At 50.6% G+C, this 17,968-nt stretch overlaps 1 protein-coding gene across 1 annotated transcript in view; it reads right to left on the bottom strand.

The window, feature by feature from the left end:
• LOC104543536 (myocardin-like) overlaps positions 1-17,968 on the bottom strand; it is a 36,542-nt gene that overhangs the window by 823 nt on the left and 17,751 nt on the right. The window contains 9 exon segments of the mRNA XM_010188171.1: positions 509-566; positions 3,631-4,584; positions 5,722-5,875; positions 6,230-6,492; positions 7,013-7,138; positions 7,711-7,763; positions 7,766-7,885; positions 11,761-11,922; positions 14,155-14,230. Of these exon segments, the coding sequence (XP_010186473.1) occupies positions 509-566; positions 3,631-4,584; positions 5,722-5,875; positions 6,230-6,492; positions 7,013-7,138; positions 7,711-7,763; positions 7,766-7,885; positions 11,761-11,922; positions 14,155-14,230 (1,966 nt within the window).

Genomic DNA, 17,968 nt, shown 5'->3' with positions numbered 1-17,968 from the left:
CCTGCTTTTTGATCTTGGCTCTCCTGGTATTGGACACAGTTCCCAGGGCACAAGCACTGGTAGCTGGCCCCATGGGGGCCAGGTATGGGTTGTGCAGCGGAAAGGGCATGAGCAGCACTGTGCACAGGGGAGGGCACCAGCAATGCTCTATGCAGGAGATGGCACTGGCAGCACTGGGAATTGTGGGGGACACTGGGATCTCTGTGTGAGGAGGGTGCTGGCAGTCCTGTGCAAAGGACTGTTGCTCTGCCATCGCTCTCTCTGTGCAGTCCGCATAGGTGATAGCCAAGCCCAGACCACCCACCAGCTCTGCACGTGCAGGAGCAGGATCCAGGAGGGCCAGCGTGCTGTTGAATTCAATCTCAGTGGCTGCTGGAACAGGGAGGGCAAATGAAAGTTGCACTCAACTCAGGCAGCTCTGCTGGGGTGCACAGAGTGCACTGAGCCCCATGGACCGATGCTGACTTGGAGGGGAAGCCCTGAAGGGAAACAGGAAAGCATTGCGTACCTCCACTCTCAATCAGCACATCCAGGAGCTCATCCATCTGCTGACTTCGTGTCATCTGCTGCAGCAAACGACAAAGAGGAGAGTAGAGGACATTAGGAGGAAAGTCCCTCCAGCCACAAGCCAGTGGCTCTAGACCCCACAGAGGGCTTTCTCCCATGTAGGAGAGATGCCACTCCAACACAGGACTGGCAGTGGCTTTTAGGTGAGCACTGAAGAGCCCTGGGACAAGCATGGAGGATTCAGGGAGCACAGCACCAGGTTCCCCCCACCCTGACTCTCTGCTCAATGGCCACCACAGACTGTCTCTTCCCAAGGCCATCAGGACACACCAACATTTTTGGATCTAGCACCTTTCACTGGCATGTGCCTCCTTGCACTCCCTTCAGCTCCCTGGGGCAATACATTGTCATCCTCTTCTCCCTGACTGGAGACTGGAAGGACTAACTGCATGCCTCCCTGCCAGCCACCATAAGCCCATTTATATAACTGCCAACAGTAGTGCTCCATTTTCCTAAAGGCACCACTGTGACCAGCACTGAGGATGCTGACAGACTCTCACAAGAAGGGGTTGATGGGCAATGGAGACAGCCCTCCCCATGGGAAGCAGGACTGTCTCCCAGAGCTCTAGGGTAAGGCTAAGGGAGGCAGATGGCACAGAGCAGGACACTTTGCTAATGGGTTAAAGAGGGGAGGTGTGTTTTCCTGCTGACTTGGGATGCTCAGGAGTCTGTTTCTCACATAACACTGGACACCCTAAAGAAGAGCACACCAAAGTCCTGAAGTATTTATGCAGGATATCAGGACCCTATAGTGGGCTGGTGCCTTTCATCAGCACAGAAGATGCTATCCCATCCAGTGCGATGTCTGATGGCTTTGTGGCAGTCATTCAGCAATGAACTCTTCAAGAAAAGCCCATTCCTTCTGGAAACAAGCCTTTTCTACCCAGGGACATCACAGTGGGTTGTAACTCCTGCCAATGAGTTACATTAACCGCAGAAGAACACCCTGTGCAGCCCTAGCCCTATAGAAAATAAAAATCATGCAGTTACCTGCTTTACTGCATCCTCATAGGGTGGAGGCTGCTTTACCTCTGAGAGGGCTGGGCTTGACTTACAAAAACTTGGGGATGGAATAGAAAACTTTTGACCTGCCTGCGTAGCCATCTGCATGGGGGAAATACAGGGAAATGGAGTCAATGCACAGGCAGGCTCGGCAGGACGCCCAGCTCTTTTTCACTCCTGTTGAAGCCAGAGTGGTGCCAGGGAAACTAGTGATTTTGTGGGTCAAGTCAGCTCAGTCAAAGTGCCTGGCCTCTGGGCAGCAGGTAAACTGGCTCTGTCAGCCTAGCTCTGAGTTGCAGGGCCAGGCTGACCTCCAGTTGTTACTAGAGCACAGGCATGGTGCCACAGAGCATCTTGGTGCTTGGTCCAGCCATGAACGTGCAGAGCAAGGGGTGAAGAGAAATGGGCTGCTGGTGGCCAGCTGCACCCTGCCATGACACAGCACTTCCCTGGCTGCCAGTTGCCCCCTGCAGCCCCTCTGCTGAGGATCCTCTTCATCATCACCTGCCTGAGGGTATCTCACAGAGCCCAGGGAAGATCATTCAAAAGAGTCACTGACAGATCAATACTTAGATTTACCCTGTGCCTGTGCCAAACACCTGCATATCAGAGCCAGCTTTTTGTCAGTCCCTGCTTCCAGGAGGAACCTCATCTAAAGGTCCAGTGCCTGGCCAGCTGCTGTCCCCATTGCCTCTAGGCCGTTGTGTGCCCTTCCCACCACCTGGCTCTAGCTGCCTCATCCCATGACAGCCAGCACCAGGTGATGCAGCATGGTCCTGGCAGACAGGCCAGATCCAGAAGGGGATCCAGGGCAGCGGTGAGGCCACTTGGCCTGGCTGTGCACATTCTGGCCATCTTTCTGGGAGGAATAGTATCCCTGGCTTGGCAAGGACAGCACTCCAACACTGGGCACAGAGAGGGAGCTGCTGCTGAACAGGGACCCTCACCTCTGGGAGCCCCTTGCAGGCAGCAGCAGAATGCCCAGGATGGGTGTTGTCACAGCCAGCATGTGCTGCAGGACACCGTGAGGCCATCACCTCTGTATGTTCCTTGTGCTCAGGCAGTGAGGCAGGATCTGGAGATGTCCCTGAAGTGTCACTGCTCCCTGCTAATGCTTGCTGACTGTGCCCCATTGTCCAGAGTAGCCCTGTTGCCTGTCTTGGAGCATTGCCTACAGCACTGTGTCCCACCGCATTTGTACCCACAGCCCTGCCCCACTGCCTGTAATGGCTCGGCAAGATGCTGAGAAGGCCTGCAACTCTGCAGTGGGGCTTTCCCAGGGGTGCAGGAAACTGTGCCAAGCCTCTCCCAGGGACTGAAGGATCTGTGCTGGTGCTTTGCCGCTGTGGATAGAGCTTTGCTGGAGCTCCATGGGGCAGAAGAGGGTGTGCCAGGGCTTCTCCAGGGTGGAGGAAGCTGTGCCAGGACTTCATGGGGAATGGGGAACTGTGCCAGGACTCCCTCAGGGGCACAGCAAGCTGTGCCAGGGCCTCCCCCTGAGGGAAGAGGCAGCTGCATTAAGGCTTTTTTAGGGCAGAAGCAGCTGTGCCAATGCTCCCCCACGGCAGAGGGAGCTGTGCCAGATCTCCACAGGGCAGAGGGAGCTGTGCCAGAGCTCCATGGGGTAGAGGAAGCTGTGCCAGGACACTGTGCCAGGACACAGGCAGCTTTGCCAGTGCTCACTCAGGGGCAGAGAAAGCTGTGCTGGGGTCTCCTGGAGAAGTGGGGAGCTGTGTCAGGACTCACTCAGGGCAGAAGGAGTTGTGCTAGGGCTCCATGGGGCATGGAAGCTGTGCTGTGAACCCCAGGGCAATTGGGTGCAGTGGCAGCAGGGCTCTCCAGGAGATGCCTTGCAAAGGACCCTGAGGTGCCATCAGCTTCCAACTGGGCTACTGCCTGCCCTTCCAGGCAGCCCCACAGGCTGCTATGGCCACCTTAGATACACACCCTGGGTGTCAGCAGTCCCAATAGGAAAAGACTCAAACTGGAATGTTTGACCGGCTGCCCACAGACACCAGAGCATTCACCACTGCAATGCTGTCCGGGGTGATCTCCACTTACCGATGCTGTGCGAAGGCAACTGTTGGTCTGTGGGGACCCGCTGCGCCCTTCTGCCTGTGAGCCAGGGGACACCGAGAGGAGATAGTGGCTGTTAGGGGACGGTGGCAGGCTGATGTGCTGGGGGCTCTTTGCAGCCCCAAGTGGAGAGTGCTGAGGGGAGCACTGTGGGCTCAGAAATGTCGAGGAGGTGATGGTGCTTTGCCCTGCAGGCTCCAAGCAGTGGCTATTTACAATGTGAGGCAGCTGTGACACCCCACAGTTACTTAACTTATCTGAGCTGCTGGCTTGGCCTTTCAAGGCAGTTTGTTTGGATGCAAACGGACAGCTGGACACTGCATTTTCTTGCTTGATGGGGACACCAAAGAAATGCTGAGCAGGCTGCTGCTTCTCCTCAAGGCCATTGCTTCTCTTTCGTTTCTGAAGCTGCATCCGTAGCTCTTCCACCTGCCTTTGCTCTTGCTGCAGCTTCCATGTCAGTTCATTGATGACCTTCTGCTTCTCCACCAGCATTTTGTCTTTCTCTGTGTCGATCCCTTCCAGTTCCAGCTGAATGCTCCCTCCATTCATGCTGCTCATGAGACTTTCTTCAGCACTGCCATGAACTGGAGATGGCTGGAGACCAAACTGTGGAGAAGACATGGGCCCGTCATTGAATGTGTCTGGCAAAGAGCCACTCACAGAGAGGTCAGAGGAGGCTGGAGAGATGGGTGGGGTGGAGCTGGTGCTGCCGAAGTGGTAGAAGCCATTTGATAACATGCTGGTGGAGGACTGTGACTGGTAACTCGACAGGGTGCTTGTCGGAGTGACTGGGAAGGTGACGGTGGTGATCTCACTGAAGTTTGGCACTGCATTGCTGCTGCACTCCTGGAAGGGCCGCAGCCGTTCCATCAGCGCTGTTTTAGTACCCGATACAGGCAGGCCTCGTATTCGGAGCTGCTGTCTCAGTTCTGACACCTGGAGGGAAAGTCACCAACAGTCAGTCCCAATGGCAGATGAGCCCTTTACAAATCAAATATTTCTAACAAGGAGTCTCAGATCGCAGGCTCTCAGCTTCCTGCTTTAAAGCTCTGACCTAGTATGTGCTCACTGTCTCACCTGCAGTCACCAGAGTCACCATGCACAGCTTTGACCACTGCATATCCTGCAGGACCTTGACTTTTCCTAACAGGAAATCCTTCCTTCTTCCTCCAGGAACTGTGACTGCACTTCACGAACCAGCAGTGGTCCTTAGGCCATGGAGGTAACCCAAGATTCCCTTCCCAACAGTAGGTTTCTAAATAAGCAGAGGACCAAGAACCACCTGATGGCATCCTTTAGCTCAGAGAATGTGACCATGTACAGGCATCTGAGCTGGGGGATCGCTATGGCTAAACTCATGTTAATTCTAGCTCATCCTATTTCTTTCTCTCACGATGAATATTGCCCCCAGGTCCCTGCTCCTTAAAGGACCTGGCCTTCCCCATGGCTGCAGCTCCATTAGCAAAGTCTAGAAAAGCGATTGATGTAAATGATTCTCCCTTATGCTCTGCCTGTCTGGCCTACATGAGAGATTTAGGCACTGTTCAAAGCCGTGCTTGTAGCTGCAGACTTCAGGAGATACCTGCTTGTGCAGAGACCTGAGCTGTCCTGGTTGCAGTGAACATTGTGAAGCTGAGTCACTAAGTGGAGGCCATGTTGACCTAGCTTCTACCTCGTCTGCTACGAGCATCCATGATGTCCACCACAAAACCACAGAAGGTATGGAGCCATGAGCTGCAGGAGCAGCAGCACAGATCATACTTCAGTCCTTGACCTGATGGCCAGGCCCACAACCATCTCAAGTTATACCTAAGGTTTGCTGGCTCATGCCCTGGAGCAATGCCACCTGCAGAGCAGCAAATCCATGTTTTCAGTTACCCTTGTGTCCAATTCCTGACCCAGCATGGTGTACTCCTGAGTTTGCTCACAGCATGGTGGTTCTGGTTTGCTGATCTGTAATGTGTGGTCACTCCCAGCCGGCTCAGCCTCTGCCCTACACTGCATGCTTCAGGGGTAGCAAAGCACATTCAGGCTGTAAGATTCTGCTTCTGCAGTGACAATGTTTGCACTCACTTTCAGATCATCCAGGTTAGGCGGCAAAGGGCCTGGCTTGATAGATGAGACACAAGTCTGGCCTGAAAAGGTGGTTTTCACAGGAGAAAGAGGGGTGTTGTTGACAGAAGTTGATGAAGAATTTGAACTTTTGACCATTTGCTCATTAGATTGCCTGAAATAACAAAGGAGATTTGGGTTAACTTGTCTGTCCCCCTGGGGTCTCTATGCCCAGTGTACCGTCTCTCTACCCCCTTGGGGCTGCTACGTATGAGACCCAAACGACAATCAACCCCAAAGAAAACCAGATTGTGCGGAAAGCAGCTTGTCGCTGACCCACCAGCAAGTCACTGATGCCTCAGGCAGTGCACAAAGTAGAACAGCTTTGCAGGAGACTGTGCTATGTTCCCAAACTTTTATGTTTCACTTGCATGCATCTATTCCCCTTGCACTAGCACAAATGGGTACAGGAGGGAAAAGCTTACAGAGAGACAGGGCTAAACCCTGCTTTTGGCACATAGCCACTCACTTTAGCTGGCCTTGGTGTGTCCCTGGATAACTGAAGTGCTGCTGCTGCTGCTGCTGTTGCTGCTGCTGCTGGCTGAGGATCTGGAGCTGCAGAAAGAGCTGCTGCTGCTGGAGAAGTCTGGCATATGCAGAGTCCATGGGTGGAGGGGACTTCTCTGCCTTCTGGTCTGGAGGGATATACTGGTGATACTTCAGCTTCTTCACCTTGGGCTTGGTGTCTTTGGGCTTTTTGTGACGGTTCTTGCTATCACTGGATGATTTGGACTGTTGGTCCAAGAAGGAAAGGAATTAGCTGGGAGGAGAGCTTCTGCCACCCCCGTGAGAACTCAGAGGCCTGCGACAGAGACAGCGACAGCTCCTGCTGATACCCTGACACTCCAGCTCCAATAGCTGCTGAGCCTGCATGTGGGGGACTCCCTCAGGGCCACTTCTCATCTCAGTTGTGCGGGACAGTACATGAGATGGAGAATGACCCTTCTTGCCTGGAAGGTATTTCAGTGTTGCCTTGTATCTCCTGCTCCTAACCCCAGGGAATGTGTCCAGTGCAGGACCTGAGCAATCACCTCTTGCAGGGTGCCGTACTACACCGTACACCATTACAAAATGAGTCAAATTGCAGTTTTTGACAACAAGGTATGTCTCCCTGGGTTATTCCAAGCCTTAAGGTCAAACCCCAGACTTCCCATACATGTGGGGTGCAGCATGTGGGCACTTCAGGCTTGGATGCAGTCAGGTGTCCTGGGCTTGTTCCCTCCCCCAGGGAGCCTGGAGGCACAGGCATTACCTTCACGGCTGAGGGCATCGGCAGGGGTGGGCTCTCCTGCCCCGCTGCCTGCTTGGGGCTGTCACACTGGCTGCCCTGCTCTGACGTCGAGTCCGGTGCATGGCCATCAGCGCTGTGGGGGTGATCCTGCAAGGGAGAGGTGAGCTGTGCCATGGGAGAGGGGGTGTGGGGCCAGTGCCAGGGCAAGGGACACCTGGTACCCCATTCCCTGTCCCATGTCATCCACAGTCCGTCTCACATGCTTCAGTCCACCCCAGTTCTGCCATGTCTATCCCAGCCGACTATATCTCCACTTCTCCCAGGCTATGCTAGGCCCCTCCCAGTCTCTTTGTCTCCCCAGTCCATCCCAGCTTCCAAGCCCTCTCCATTCCAACTCAGCCCTCCCACCTCAGTCCAGTTGACCCTAGTTGCACCCAGTCTTCCCACCCCTTGCCCAGCCTAGGCTAGTCTCCCCAGTCCTCCCAGTCTCCCCAGGCCCAGGCTAGTTTCTCCAGTCCCTCTGCTCCCCGGTCCACTCCATTTTCCCAGTCGCTCCAGTCTTCCCAGTCCCTCTCCAGCACCGACAGCTGCAGTACCCCCGCCCGCCAGCAGGGGGCAGGGCGGCCCCGTGCAGCCCTGTGTCCCGGCGGCTCCCTAGGCCTGGGCCTCCCGTCCCGTCCACTGCGCTCCCCGGGGAAGCCGGGTTCCGCGGGCCTTACCTGGGGCGGCCCGGCAGGGGCGGCAGGGGCTGGCTCCCAGGGCTTTGGGCCGGGGTCGACTCAGTGGAACCCGGGGAGTCCTCGCTCCTGGCCTGCTCTGGAGACAGCTCATCGTTGCTGCTGTCCTCCTCGAAAGCGAAGGCGTCAGTCGACTTAGGGAAGCTGACCTGGGTGCCTGCCAGGGAAGAGGGGTGGCGGTCAGGGCTCTGCCCTGCTGGAAGAGGGGGATCATGGTGGCAGGAAGGATGGGTGAGCCTTGCGGGATGCCTCCGCGCCTGTGTCAACCCCCTCCAGACCTGGCCTCAGGTGAAGGATATGGTGCTCGGAGAGGTCAGACACTACCTCCTCCTGTCCCCAGCCATGCACGGAGGCAGCTCCTGGGTGTGCCCCTGCAGCCGAGGCTGGTGGCACAGGAGGTGGCATCAGCTTCTGAACAGCACCATGGGCCATGTTACCAGGGCGAGGGAGCCCCAAGGAGCCTGGCCTGCCAGGGGCAGTAAGCTGTTAGTATGTTGGGGGGCTGGCACAGGAGTGGCTCTGACAGCACGGGGGGGGGTAATCCTGCAAGGGGGAGGTGAGCTGTGCCGTGGGAGAAGGGATGTGAGGCCAGTTGGGCTGAGATGGGGAGATGGAAATTAGAGTTGCCCTCCACATCAGCTGAGCATCCTGACCTCCAGCCCACACCACACATGAGAGTCCAAAGAACTGAAGTTGAAACCGTCCGGAGGGCGACCCATCTGTTCATGGCACAAGAGTCAACATGCACGGACCTGACTGTGGCTGAGCAGAGACTTCCAGATCCACAAGCTTCATCCATATGACATGCTTCAAACCACTACCATTGCCCCCTGACTGCCCCAGACATTGCTTCTCCCTCCTGCAAAGCTCCCTGCGCACTATCTCCTAGTCAGATGGGCAAGAGCTCTTGACCCCCAGCTTTTGCTGATAAATAAACTGTCTCATGTGAGCCTCAGAAGGGCTGCAAGTGGGGGTAGAGGAAGGAGCAGCAGGGCCATGCTTGTTATCTCCTCATGCTCATGTCTGGCATTTGTCAGGCAGCTTGGCACGCTGATAGCAAGGTGACAAATGGGGAAATAGGAAGGGTCTGGGGACAAGCTTCCACCTGTCCCTGCTGCCGGTCTAGCAATATGCGCCTTCTCACTGCCACACACCCTCCTGTCCAACCCTTGCCCCTATCTGAGAGATAAAGGTTATCTCTGGTTGCTGCAGCTCATGGTGCCAGGTTGGGTGAGGAAGCAGGGAGCTCTGGCTCCCCACCCTGAGCTGCTTCCCAGCCACCTCATACAGGTGGAAATATGAGAGCAACTGCGTCCTGTGGAGAGCCTCTCCTACCTGCTTTCCAGGGGATGGGCCTTCTCATATATCCCTGGAAATAGGACCTGACCCTCTCTGTCAGAGGCAGCACACCACTGGGCCTTCCCTGAAGAACTGCAACTCTGCAGAGTCTACCACCTGGACTAGGTGGGAGCTGCTCTCTGTGACTGCAGACAAGCGCAGGCATCTTCTCTTGGGAAAAATGACACTGAGCGAGGGAGACTTGCAGATCTACAAGACTCCTCACTGGGCTGGCATTTAAGAAGCACGTGTTGAGAAATGGTGCCAAATTCGGGAGTCCAAGGGAGCTTCAGGACACAGCAGTGGCAGTCCTGAGCACATGCATGAGAGGAATGTGCTGCATCCTGTTGCTTCATACAGGAGCCTGTTCCGGGTGGGGAATGCTGCCCTTATCTGTCCTGCTGTCACCCAGTCCAGGCTGACCATATTGTTTTGCTATCCCATGTCTCTGCTGTAATCTCAGGCAGAATGGTGTTTGCTCAAGACTGTTTCTAATGCACTGGGTATTGTCCTCTCAAGCGTATTGGACAAAGTGATGACAAGGACCTGGTAAAAAAGGGTTCTTATATCACTGCTCAACTATGTAGGGCACTGGCGGCCTCCTGTCACTGGGATGTTAGGGCTTTCGGTTGGGGTCTGGTACTTTGTGCTCGCCCTGCCGGAGGTGATTAGAGGAACACGTCAGCTGAACTTTCCACTGTATAAACATTTGAGATTCCAAGGTTAAAGTAAAATGATTTTAAACCCTGTCATCTTTCTGGTATTGCAAAAACAAAAGGCTTAATGTTCAGAAGTGCCAGTGATCATCTCTGCTCTGTGTTCAGCCATTTGCCCCAAACCATGAGCACCACATGGCGTCTCTGACTCAGAAAATCAGCTTGAGGATCCTTCAGCCTGGGGCTTTCCTGTGCAGAAATCTGAGGCCTGAGATTGTGTTCCTGGTGCAAATGCACAACCTCCTTCTCAGTGCACTCAACAGTACCAAGTAACTTCATGTCTGACCCTAACATGCTGTGTGTTTCATCCTAAATAGGATAAAACTGGCTTACAGAACACTTTTTTTTCCCCCAGCGATGTGGTAGAGGGGCATTGCGAAAGGGAGAAATTTAAAATTGAGCAAATTGTTTTAAGCCGGACTTCTTGTTTTTTACAATTTTGTCCTGTAAATCTCTGTTTACCACAAGCTCCTGACAAGGCAGCTGGAGAGAAACTCTGTTGAAACTTCAGGCACACTTGCCCAGCTTCCAAGCCTCAGCTATAGTGGATAAAGTCATACTCAAACTGCCTTGAATGTTTATAAAGAGGAGATTTTTTAAAAACGTCTTTTTTTTTTCCACTCTTCTCTCCTTTGATAAGTAGGTGGAGAGATTTTACTTGAACTCTCCTTAAAAATTCCTCTTCAGGCACAGTCCTGGAACATTTCACCTTCAAAGGCAAGGGCTGTGAAATGCTGGAAATGGAGCAGCTTAGAGACCAGCCCAGAGAAGCCACCGTATGAATGCTGCGTGCACTTCACAGTGGGAAAACCAAGAGCAGGAACAATTTCAGGGCAAGGCAGAGCAGTATCTAAGCCTGGAATATTTCATGTCATTTTTGAGATGAAACAAAAGTCAGTGCTTCCTGGTTCAATTCCCATTTTCGGTATCACTCCTGTCATCAAAGACCCCTTCTGTTCCAGAGCCCTGTCACTGTGCCCAGCCTGCTTTAAGCCCCAGAACAAGCACCTAACAAGAGATTACGCCAGTGGAAATAAACCCATGACCTGATGAGCACGAGCAACAGAAGAGTTCCTAGGGGGCAGAGCACCTCAGTGCTGCATTTGAGATCCGAGGGCCAATTTGGACATGGGGAGATGGCCCCAGGCTTCAAAAATATGGGCTTCTGTCCTGGCACTGAAGGACTTCCCTGGCTTTCCTGCTCCTTTCTGTTCATTTGGACTTCATTGTACTGGCACTGGGGCCTGAGTCAAAATCTGAGTCACCTTTTTGCTTTGTGTCAGCTCCCACACAGAACTAATTGCAGAGGATTCTGCCTCCTTCCTGCAGCTGGATGTAAGTGACAGAGGAAAACCAAGCTTAGGCATAAGCAAAGTGCTGGGTATTGGTTGGTAAGCATGTTCCTCATCAGTCTAGCACCCCAGGGATGATTTCCCTTTCCCAGCCATGCAGCATCCTACTCTGTTGGGCCTTGCATGTCACTGTCATTGGTGGAAAAAAAAAAGCCTGTCTGCTGGGATGTAAAAGCCTGTCAAGGCACAAGTGGGAGAGTCCAGGCTGGACTCACAACCACACATGTGCACCAAGGTCCTCTCCCAGGCCAGGGAGGAAGGAATGTCCTGCCTCCAGCAGTATCATTTATGTGCTTAAAGACTTAGAGAGGGAAGGGGTTTAAGAAGGGAAGTGCTTTCTGAGAAGACATAGATAAACAATTGTTCATGTTTCTGTGGTCATTGCTCTAAGAAGATGAGAGCTTTCTTTTCATAGGCCTGGATAAGAAAGCACAGGCCATGCTGAACCAGGCTGCTTACTGTGAAAACAGTAAAATTTAAGCAATAAATGCAGCTCTTCAGGTTGGTAACTTCCTGCAGTTGCTGTGGTACATCCTTTTAACCTTGCCAGTCCTTACCTGTGCCCTGCACACAACACAACACAACACAACACAACACAACACAACACACATGTTCACCTCCACTACCTTTTATGGCCTCCTTCACAGCTGAGTCGACAGGAATAATATTCTTCTCCACCAGCTCCAAAGGACCGGGCCTGAGTGCAATCTTTTCATTGAGATTATCTGCCAGTCGGGCTCTTTTCAGCTTCATTTGAGTAGACTGAATGGACCCCTCTGCAGCTGAGTCTAAAAGGCCAAATGGAAGGCATCAGTTCAGGACCTGGAGCATCTGTAAGCACAGTGCTCTAAAAGAATGTGCTCCCTCTTCAGCACAGCCCTTCTGGGCTGTGGCCAAAACATGGTTCAGTGTACAGCAGGAGCTGCTCTGAGTCTACTCAGAGATGATAGGCAGATGATACATTTGATGAGGCTGGTGGGGTTTGCAACATAGGTCCTCCCCTGAGCCTCAGTTCCAGCTTCTCCATTCCCAAGTAGGAGCCTCTGTTTACAAGCCTAGGCTTGCAAACCCAGCCTGCAGCTGGAGCATCCTCTCAGAGGCCCAGGAATGATCTGCAATGGAAGCTTCATTAACAAACTGACTAACATGAGGGTCAAAGTGAACACCAGCTCCTGCCTGCTGGGAGCGTGTTGGCCCTTGCATTCCCTGCTTCTGGGACTTTTGACCACTGAAGTAAATGCCTTACACTGGAAGATCAAAAGCTGAGTCTTTGTGAGTGGACATTTAGAAGCAGCATGGCTACAGTGGTCTAAGCCTTCAGGGCAAAAAACAAGCCAGTGGAGAGAAGCATAATAAAGGCAGATAGATCTGGAAGCTACAGCCCTACCAAACTCAGCTGAGAAGTTCCCAGTTGTTGAGTGGTGACACAAGAGTGGCCAGTAACAATAGAAAGTGGTGATTTCCTGAACAAAGGTGATCTGACTCCTCTGGTGGCCCAGGCATGAGTAGTGAAGGAGTGGGATCCTAAATTAGACTGTGTCTATACCCTCAGAGGCCTAAAGCAAGAAGGGCTGCATCTAAGTTGTGCTATCTTCAAAGGCTGGATACTTCTCTAGAAGAGATGCTGTAGGCAACACAAGCTACAGGGCTCGATACCAGGGAAAAATGCTGTGCAGGAGGTCAGGAGAGCTGGTCTAGGGTCACTGCTGGCCTCAGACTATATAGGGCAGTGAATGTACATAAGTTCTTTGAGGTGAACAGTAACAGGTGTGCCTGGAACGTATTTAGATGATAGAAGGCATCTCAGCTGGCCATTTTAATCCTCTTTAGATCCTGTTATGAACCAAATGGACATGTAAGTCTATGATACACCAGGGCACACCTCCATGAAATGCAGAGCACAATGGGTAGAGCAGGGATCTGGCTGAGAGGTGTGTGTCAAGCAGCACAGCCAGTTGCTCAGTGCAGAACCAGGCAGTCTCTGCTTCATGTCTCCTCCAGCTGTGTCTCACTGGCTCTGCCCATACCTGGTGACTGCATCTGCTGCCATATCTAGTTTACAGCCCCCAGGACCCAACTCCAGTCTATATGGCTTCTGTTATTTAACATCAGTGAAAGACACTTTCTACCTGTAAAATGGACAATGGTGCTAGCTTGTTTTAGGGATGGAGACCCAAGAGAAAAGCACCACTGATCCAGCATAGTCCCCTGGCTCAGCCCTCCTGCATGCAAAACGAAAAAGAAATATCTACTTCATCCATGCTGAAAGCAAAGGTCAACATTTACAGTTGCCAGAGAGTGATCTGCTTCTTCCAGGGGACTGACAGGACTCAAGGAGAGAGGCTGCACATCCTCCCTGTCACTAAGAAGCTCGCTATCTCTCGAGATACTGAAGGACACTGCAGTGTTCTGCTGTCTATGATGGGATGCAGCAGAGCTGTGCCAGCTCTCTGGCTGGGAGGGGACACCAGGATGTGAGAGGGGAGAACTGCTGTGGCTTACAAACTGATGGCAGGGCTCACCATTTTCATGCAGCTGTGCTTGGATGCTTGACTGCATCACCATGAATTGTCACACAAAATAACCACAATTAAGGCAAAATAAAAGATGTCCAGCTTTGGGAGGATATTGCAATCACCTCCTAGAGAGATTTTGGTGCCCCAGATGTGCTTTTCACGAGGACAGACCTTGTCAGCTCTGTCAGAGTTCTCTCTCACAACTGTTCTCTACCCCACTGTCCTCTAGAGTATCTTATACTGGTCCCTCCCAAAGTTGGGACAAAGATTAGATGGCCTTGAGTCTGCTTCTCTCAGGGAATAAATGTGTGTCCTGCCTCCTGGAGACCAGATCTGGACTGAATTCCATACAACATGAGTCCCATTTTAATCTGCCTCTCGTGAACAGCTGCTGCAAGGTTTATCATGATAAGAGTCCTGAAGGGAACCCAAGCGGGCAGGAGAGATGTGAGTCACAAGGCAGGAGACACAAGGAGTATGTGGGAGAAGCTCAGGCAGTCTTACCTTGTAAAATGTGCATATTGACCAGGTCTGATCGCTCAGGCCTGCTTCTGATCTTGTGCTTGAGATAATCTTCTGTCTGCAGAACACAAACACAGAGAGTGTTACCTGCCTGGAGCAGCAATAAAGTACAGAGAACATCTGCCCCTGTGCCATCCCATGGTTCTTTTTCATTTATTACAAGTTAGGTTGAGTGAGCTCCTACATGGCATTGTTCTTCACTCAGACACTGGCTTGTTCTTGGGCAGAAGTTCTTCAGAAAGGGAATAATGTGCAATGAGTTGCTGACTGTTCATTATACCCACTCCTAAGGTGTGTCCTCTCCAGTTTCACTTGGGCTTCAGAAGCCTAAAGTATTATGAGAGCCTATGGGAAGGATAAGACTTATTCACTGGGAGTGGTGGATCTGCTTAGCACACCATGTCACCTTTGAGAGCTGCACCAAGGCAGCTCCAGAGTGTACTGTTAGCAATGGCTTCTGTGGGAAGCCTGGTACTTCGGGGAGAGTTACAAGACTGAGCAAGCTGACCTCAAGAATACAAATATAAGCTTATCGCCTGGTAAAGAAAAGCTGGAGCATGGCTTGAATAAATTATTAGCTGTTTGTTGAGATGCAAGAAGAAATAATACAAAAAATGTACATAGTTCAAGGAGGTTAAACTCTTAAGAACAAGTAGAAAAGAATAACACAAGCAGCTGGAACAGAAATGGAAAACTCACAGTACAAAGTGTACAGGACCATGAGAAAAAGATTTTAAAAGCACTTCTGTAGCCAGGAGAAGGCAATGGAAAGTGCTGTGTATGTTCCATAAACAGGAGGAATACTTGTGGATGCTGCTGAAATGGCTACAGGATTTAATGCCTTTTAAAACCATCTTCACTAAAAAGATAAATGGCTATTTATTAACCAGATGACTGAGCCAAGAACCTTCAGCAACAAAAGAGAAGAAGCTCCAGTATTCAGGTTGGAGAACAGGTTAGAGGGTTCTCAGATGAGTTAAATGTTCCTAGTTTGAGATACACAGGCCTAAAGTAATAGCAACTATCTATGGGTCTCCAGGAAACTGGACAAGGGAGAGCATAATTTCTTGCTTTAAAAAAGATGGAGAGAAGAAACCAGGAAATTATAAACCAGTCAGGAAGATATTGGACCAAGTAATCAAACAATCTATATAAATGGATTCTGAAGATAGCAAGGAGTTGAGTAACAGCCAGGATGGGTTCATCAAGAACAAACCACATCACATCAACTTAATTTCCTTCTATGGAGAGATGACAGATTTCTGCTACAGAAATAAACAATGAATGTCATGTTGCTTGACTTTAAGCATGTTTTGACATTATCTCACATGGCTTTCTCATATGCAAGCCAGAGAAGTTTGGTCTGGATAAGACTAACATAAAAGAGGAGGATAGCTTTGGGTCACCAGAGGAATTAGGAATGGCTCACAGTCTAAACAGAATATATCAAATCATGTTACACAGCAATTTTTCCTAATAGTCAATATATTCATTACTGCCTTGGATAATAGAAGACATATTTCTTAACTCTGAATCATTCAAAGCTAGCAGATTACATTGCAGCATGATTTGAAATAATTGAAGAAATGATCTGAAATACATTTGCTACAAGGACATTTGGAAAGGACTGAATTCAGGTCACAGTCACAGCTGATGGAGCACTGGGGTGGATGAAGAGTTAATCCACCAGAGATGCTTCTGTAATGGTCATTGGACAGTGACCTTGGGCATAAAGTAGTTACTGCATAGGTAGAGAAATAAGTATAAAAGGCTCTGGAGAATCTAGTGATCAGCAGCAGAACCACATTCCTAAACCAGCAGGCAACTTTCTAGGAGACACAATGAAGAATGTCAGATGGACCCTAGGAATAGCAAGGCCTCATTCTGTGGCATTCATCTGAAAGGGTCCATGGAAATGGTCTGGGGGATAGCTACAGAAATCATTACTGAGCCAGGGATGGGATCAATGAGGAGAGTATAAAGGGAGGGAGGGGATGTTGGTCAGTGCAGAGGTGAGATGGCTATCAGAAAACAGGATGCAAAATGCTTTTTAAAAGTGCTGTAAGAAAAAAGATAGTCCTGCATGTGCAAGCCTGTAGGAGAAAAAGTGATGAGCTTAAACTGCAACAGAAAAGCTCGGGCTGGGAATCGAGTGACACTTGCTACCAGCACAGGTTAGAGAGCACTGGAGCAGGCTGCTGGGGGCAGAGAAGTCTGTCAGTGGTCACACAACTGTCAGGAGTGATCCTGATGGGGTTGTTCTGCTCTGGGGCAGAGGCACAGTAGCTGTCCCCTGCAGTCCCTCCCTGCCATGCCTGCTGAGCTAGACTGCCTCAGGAAAGTCAGCCTGCTTGCTGTCCTCCAATCCAGCAATCTGTTAAAGGATATTGACTTCAAAGTCTGCTGCACTGGCCTGATGCCAACCTCTAGTATAGCCAGTGACATGTTTAAACAAATAATAGACATTTTATTTACTGAAGTCTTTACAGTTTCTTACCCTACCCCCCATATTATTCCCCAGCTTATTTTTACCAACACAATCCCTTATTTGGACCATGTGTAGGTTTGCCTGGTTCCTGGGCCAGGTCAGAGCAAGCTGGTGTCTGCACCTGAGAGCAATTCAATTGACCTAATACATTTCCAGCGAACCCTCAGATCAGGTCCTGACTTGGACTAAACTTGAATTGCTGTCCTACAGATGTGGCATCATTCACGTTGAACCCAGCATTCACACTGCATTAGCTTGTCTTTCTGCTGTGATTTCAGTTCCTTTTGACCTTTGCTGTTTTATAAGCTGCATTTGTGTCACTGGGAAGCAAATGGTGAAGAAAGACCTCAGATATGGTCTTTTTTTAGTGTCAGCTGAAGCAGAGGAGCTTTCAAAACACATGAAAGGGGTTATTGTTATCTGCTTTCCATTTGCAGAACATCAGATTGGAGGAATATCAGCTAAACAACAAATGCCATTGAGTAATTATCCAGAAACAGCCGCTGGTCCTTCCCTGTCACAGCTCTAAGCAGAGCACCCTTGCAAACGAGTATATGCTATCAGCTGTGCTCATTAGTGTCTTTGTTAGCGAGTCCTAAAAATGCATGCTGTTTTGGATAGACTAGACTATTCTTCCTTTTCCCCAGGCAACTAGCCAGTGAAAGCCTTTGAAGAGAAAGACAAAGAGACAGAAATGTATACTTAAACTGTAAAATATATGACACTTCAAGGATACTTTGGATTGCTTGAAACTTTGTAAGCATACTAATTTTTCAGAGTCATATTATGTTTCTTATGCTAGCTGTTTATTACCACAGGAGATTCAGGGCAAGTGATTTGGAGAGTGTTTAAGTTCAGAAGAGCACTTTTCTGTATTTCAAATAATTCTTCCTTGCAAAGGTCCTTTTCCACGTGACTGCAAGCATGTTTTGGAGATCAGTGGAACAAACTCTTGTGTTCAAGCAAAACCTGGATGACTGATTGTTCCCTTTTCCCTCCAGCTTGGTCAAGGCTGGATGTCAGGTGCTTGGAAAACCAGTGTGATTTCCCTAAAAGAGATCACATCACAGAGTTTTGATGTGCTCTGGAAATGACTACTTATCTTATCTCTGCCTTCAGCAATATTTAGGGAAGCCTGAGTGCAGTTGGAGCCGGTGAGAGTCTGGCTTACTTAGCCCCTTGAATGCTATGTGTCATAATGGCCAAGCTGCACTGCCAAGCCAGGCTCTCATCTGATGACAAGTGTGAACTCCCTGGGGACTCACTGCAGGTGACAAAGGAAATCTGCATTTCTCCCACACACTTGCT

Source organism: Mesitornis unicolor, unplaced genomic scaffold, assembly GCF_000695765.1.
Source record: "Mesitornis unicolor isolate BGI_N332 unplaced genomic scaffold, ASM69576v1 scaffold4187, whole genome shotgun sequence".
In the NCBI taxonomy this organism is placed as follows: Eukaryota; Metazoa; Chordata; class Aves; order Mesitornithiformes; family Mesitornithidae; genus Mesitornis; species Mesitornis unicolor.
This window is presented reverse-complemented; position numbering and strand designations above follow the sequence as displayed.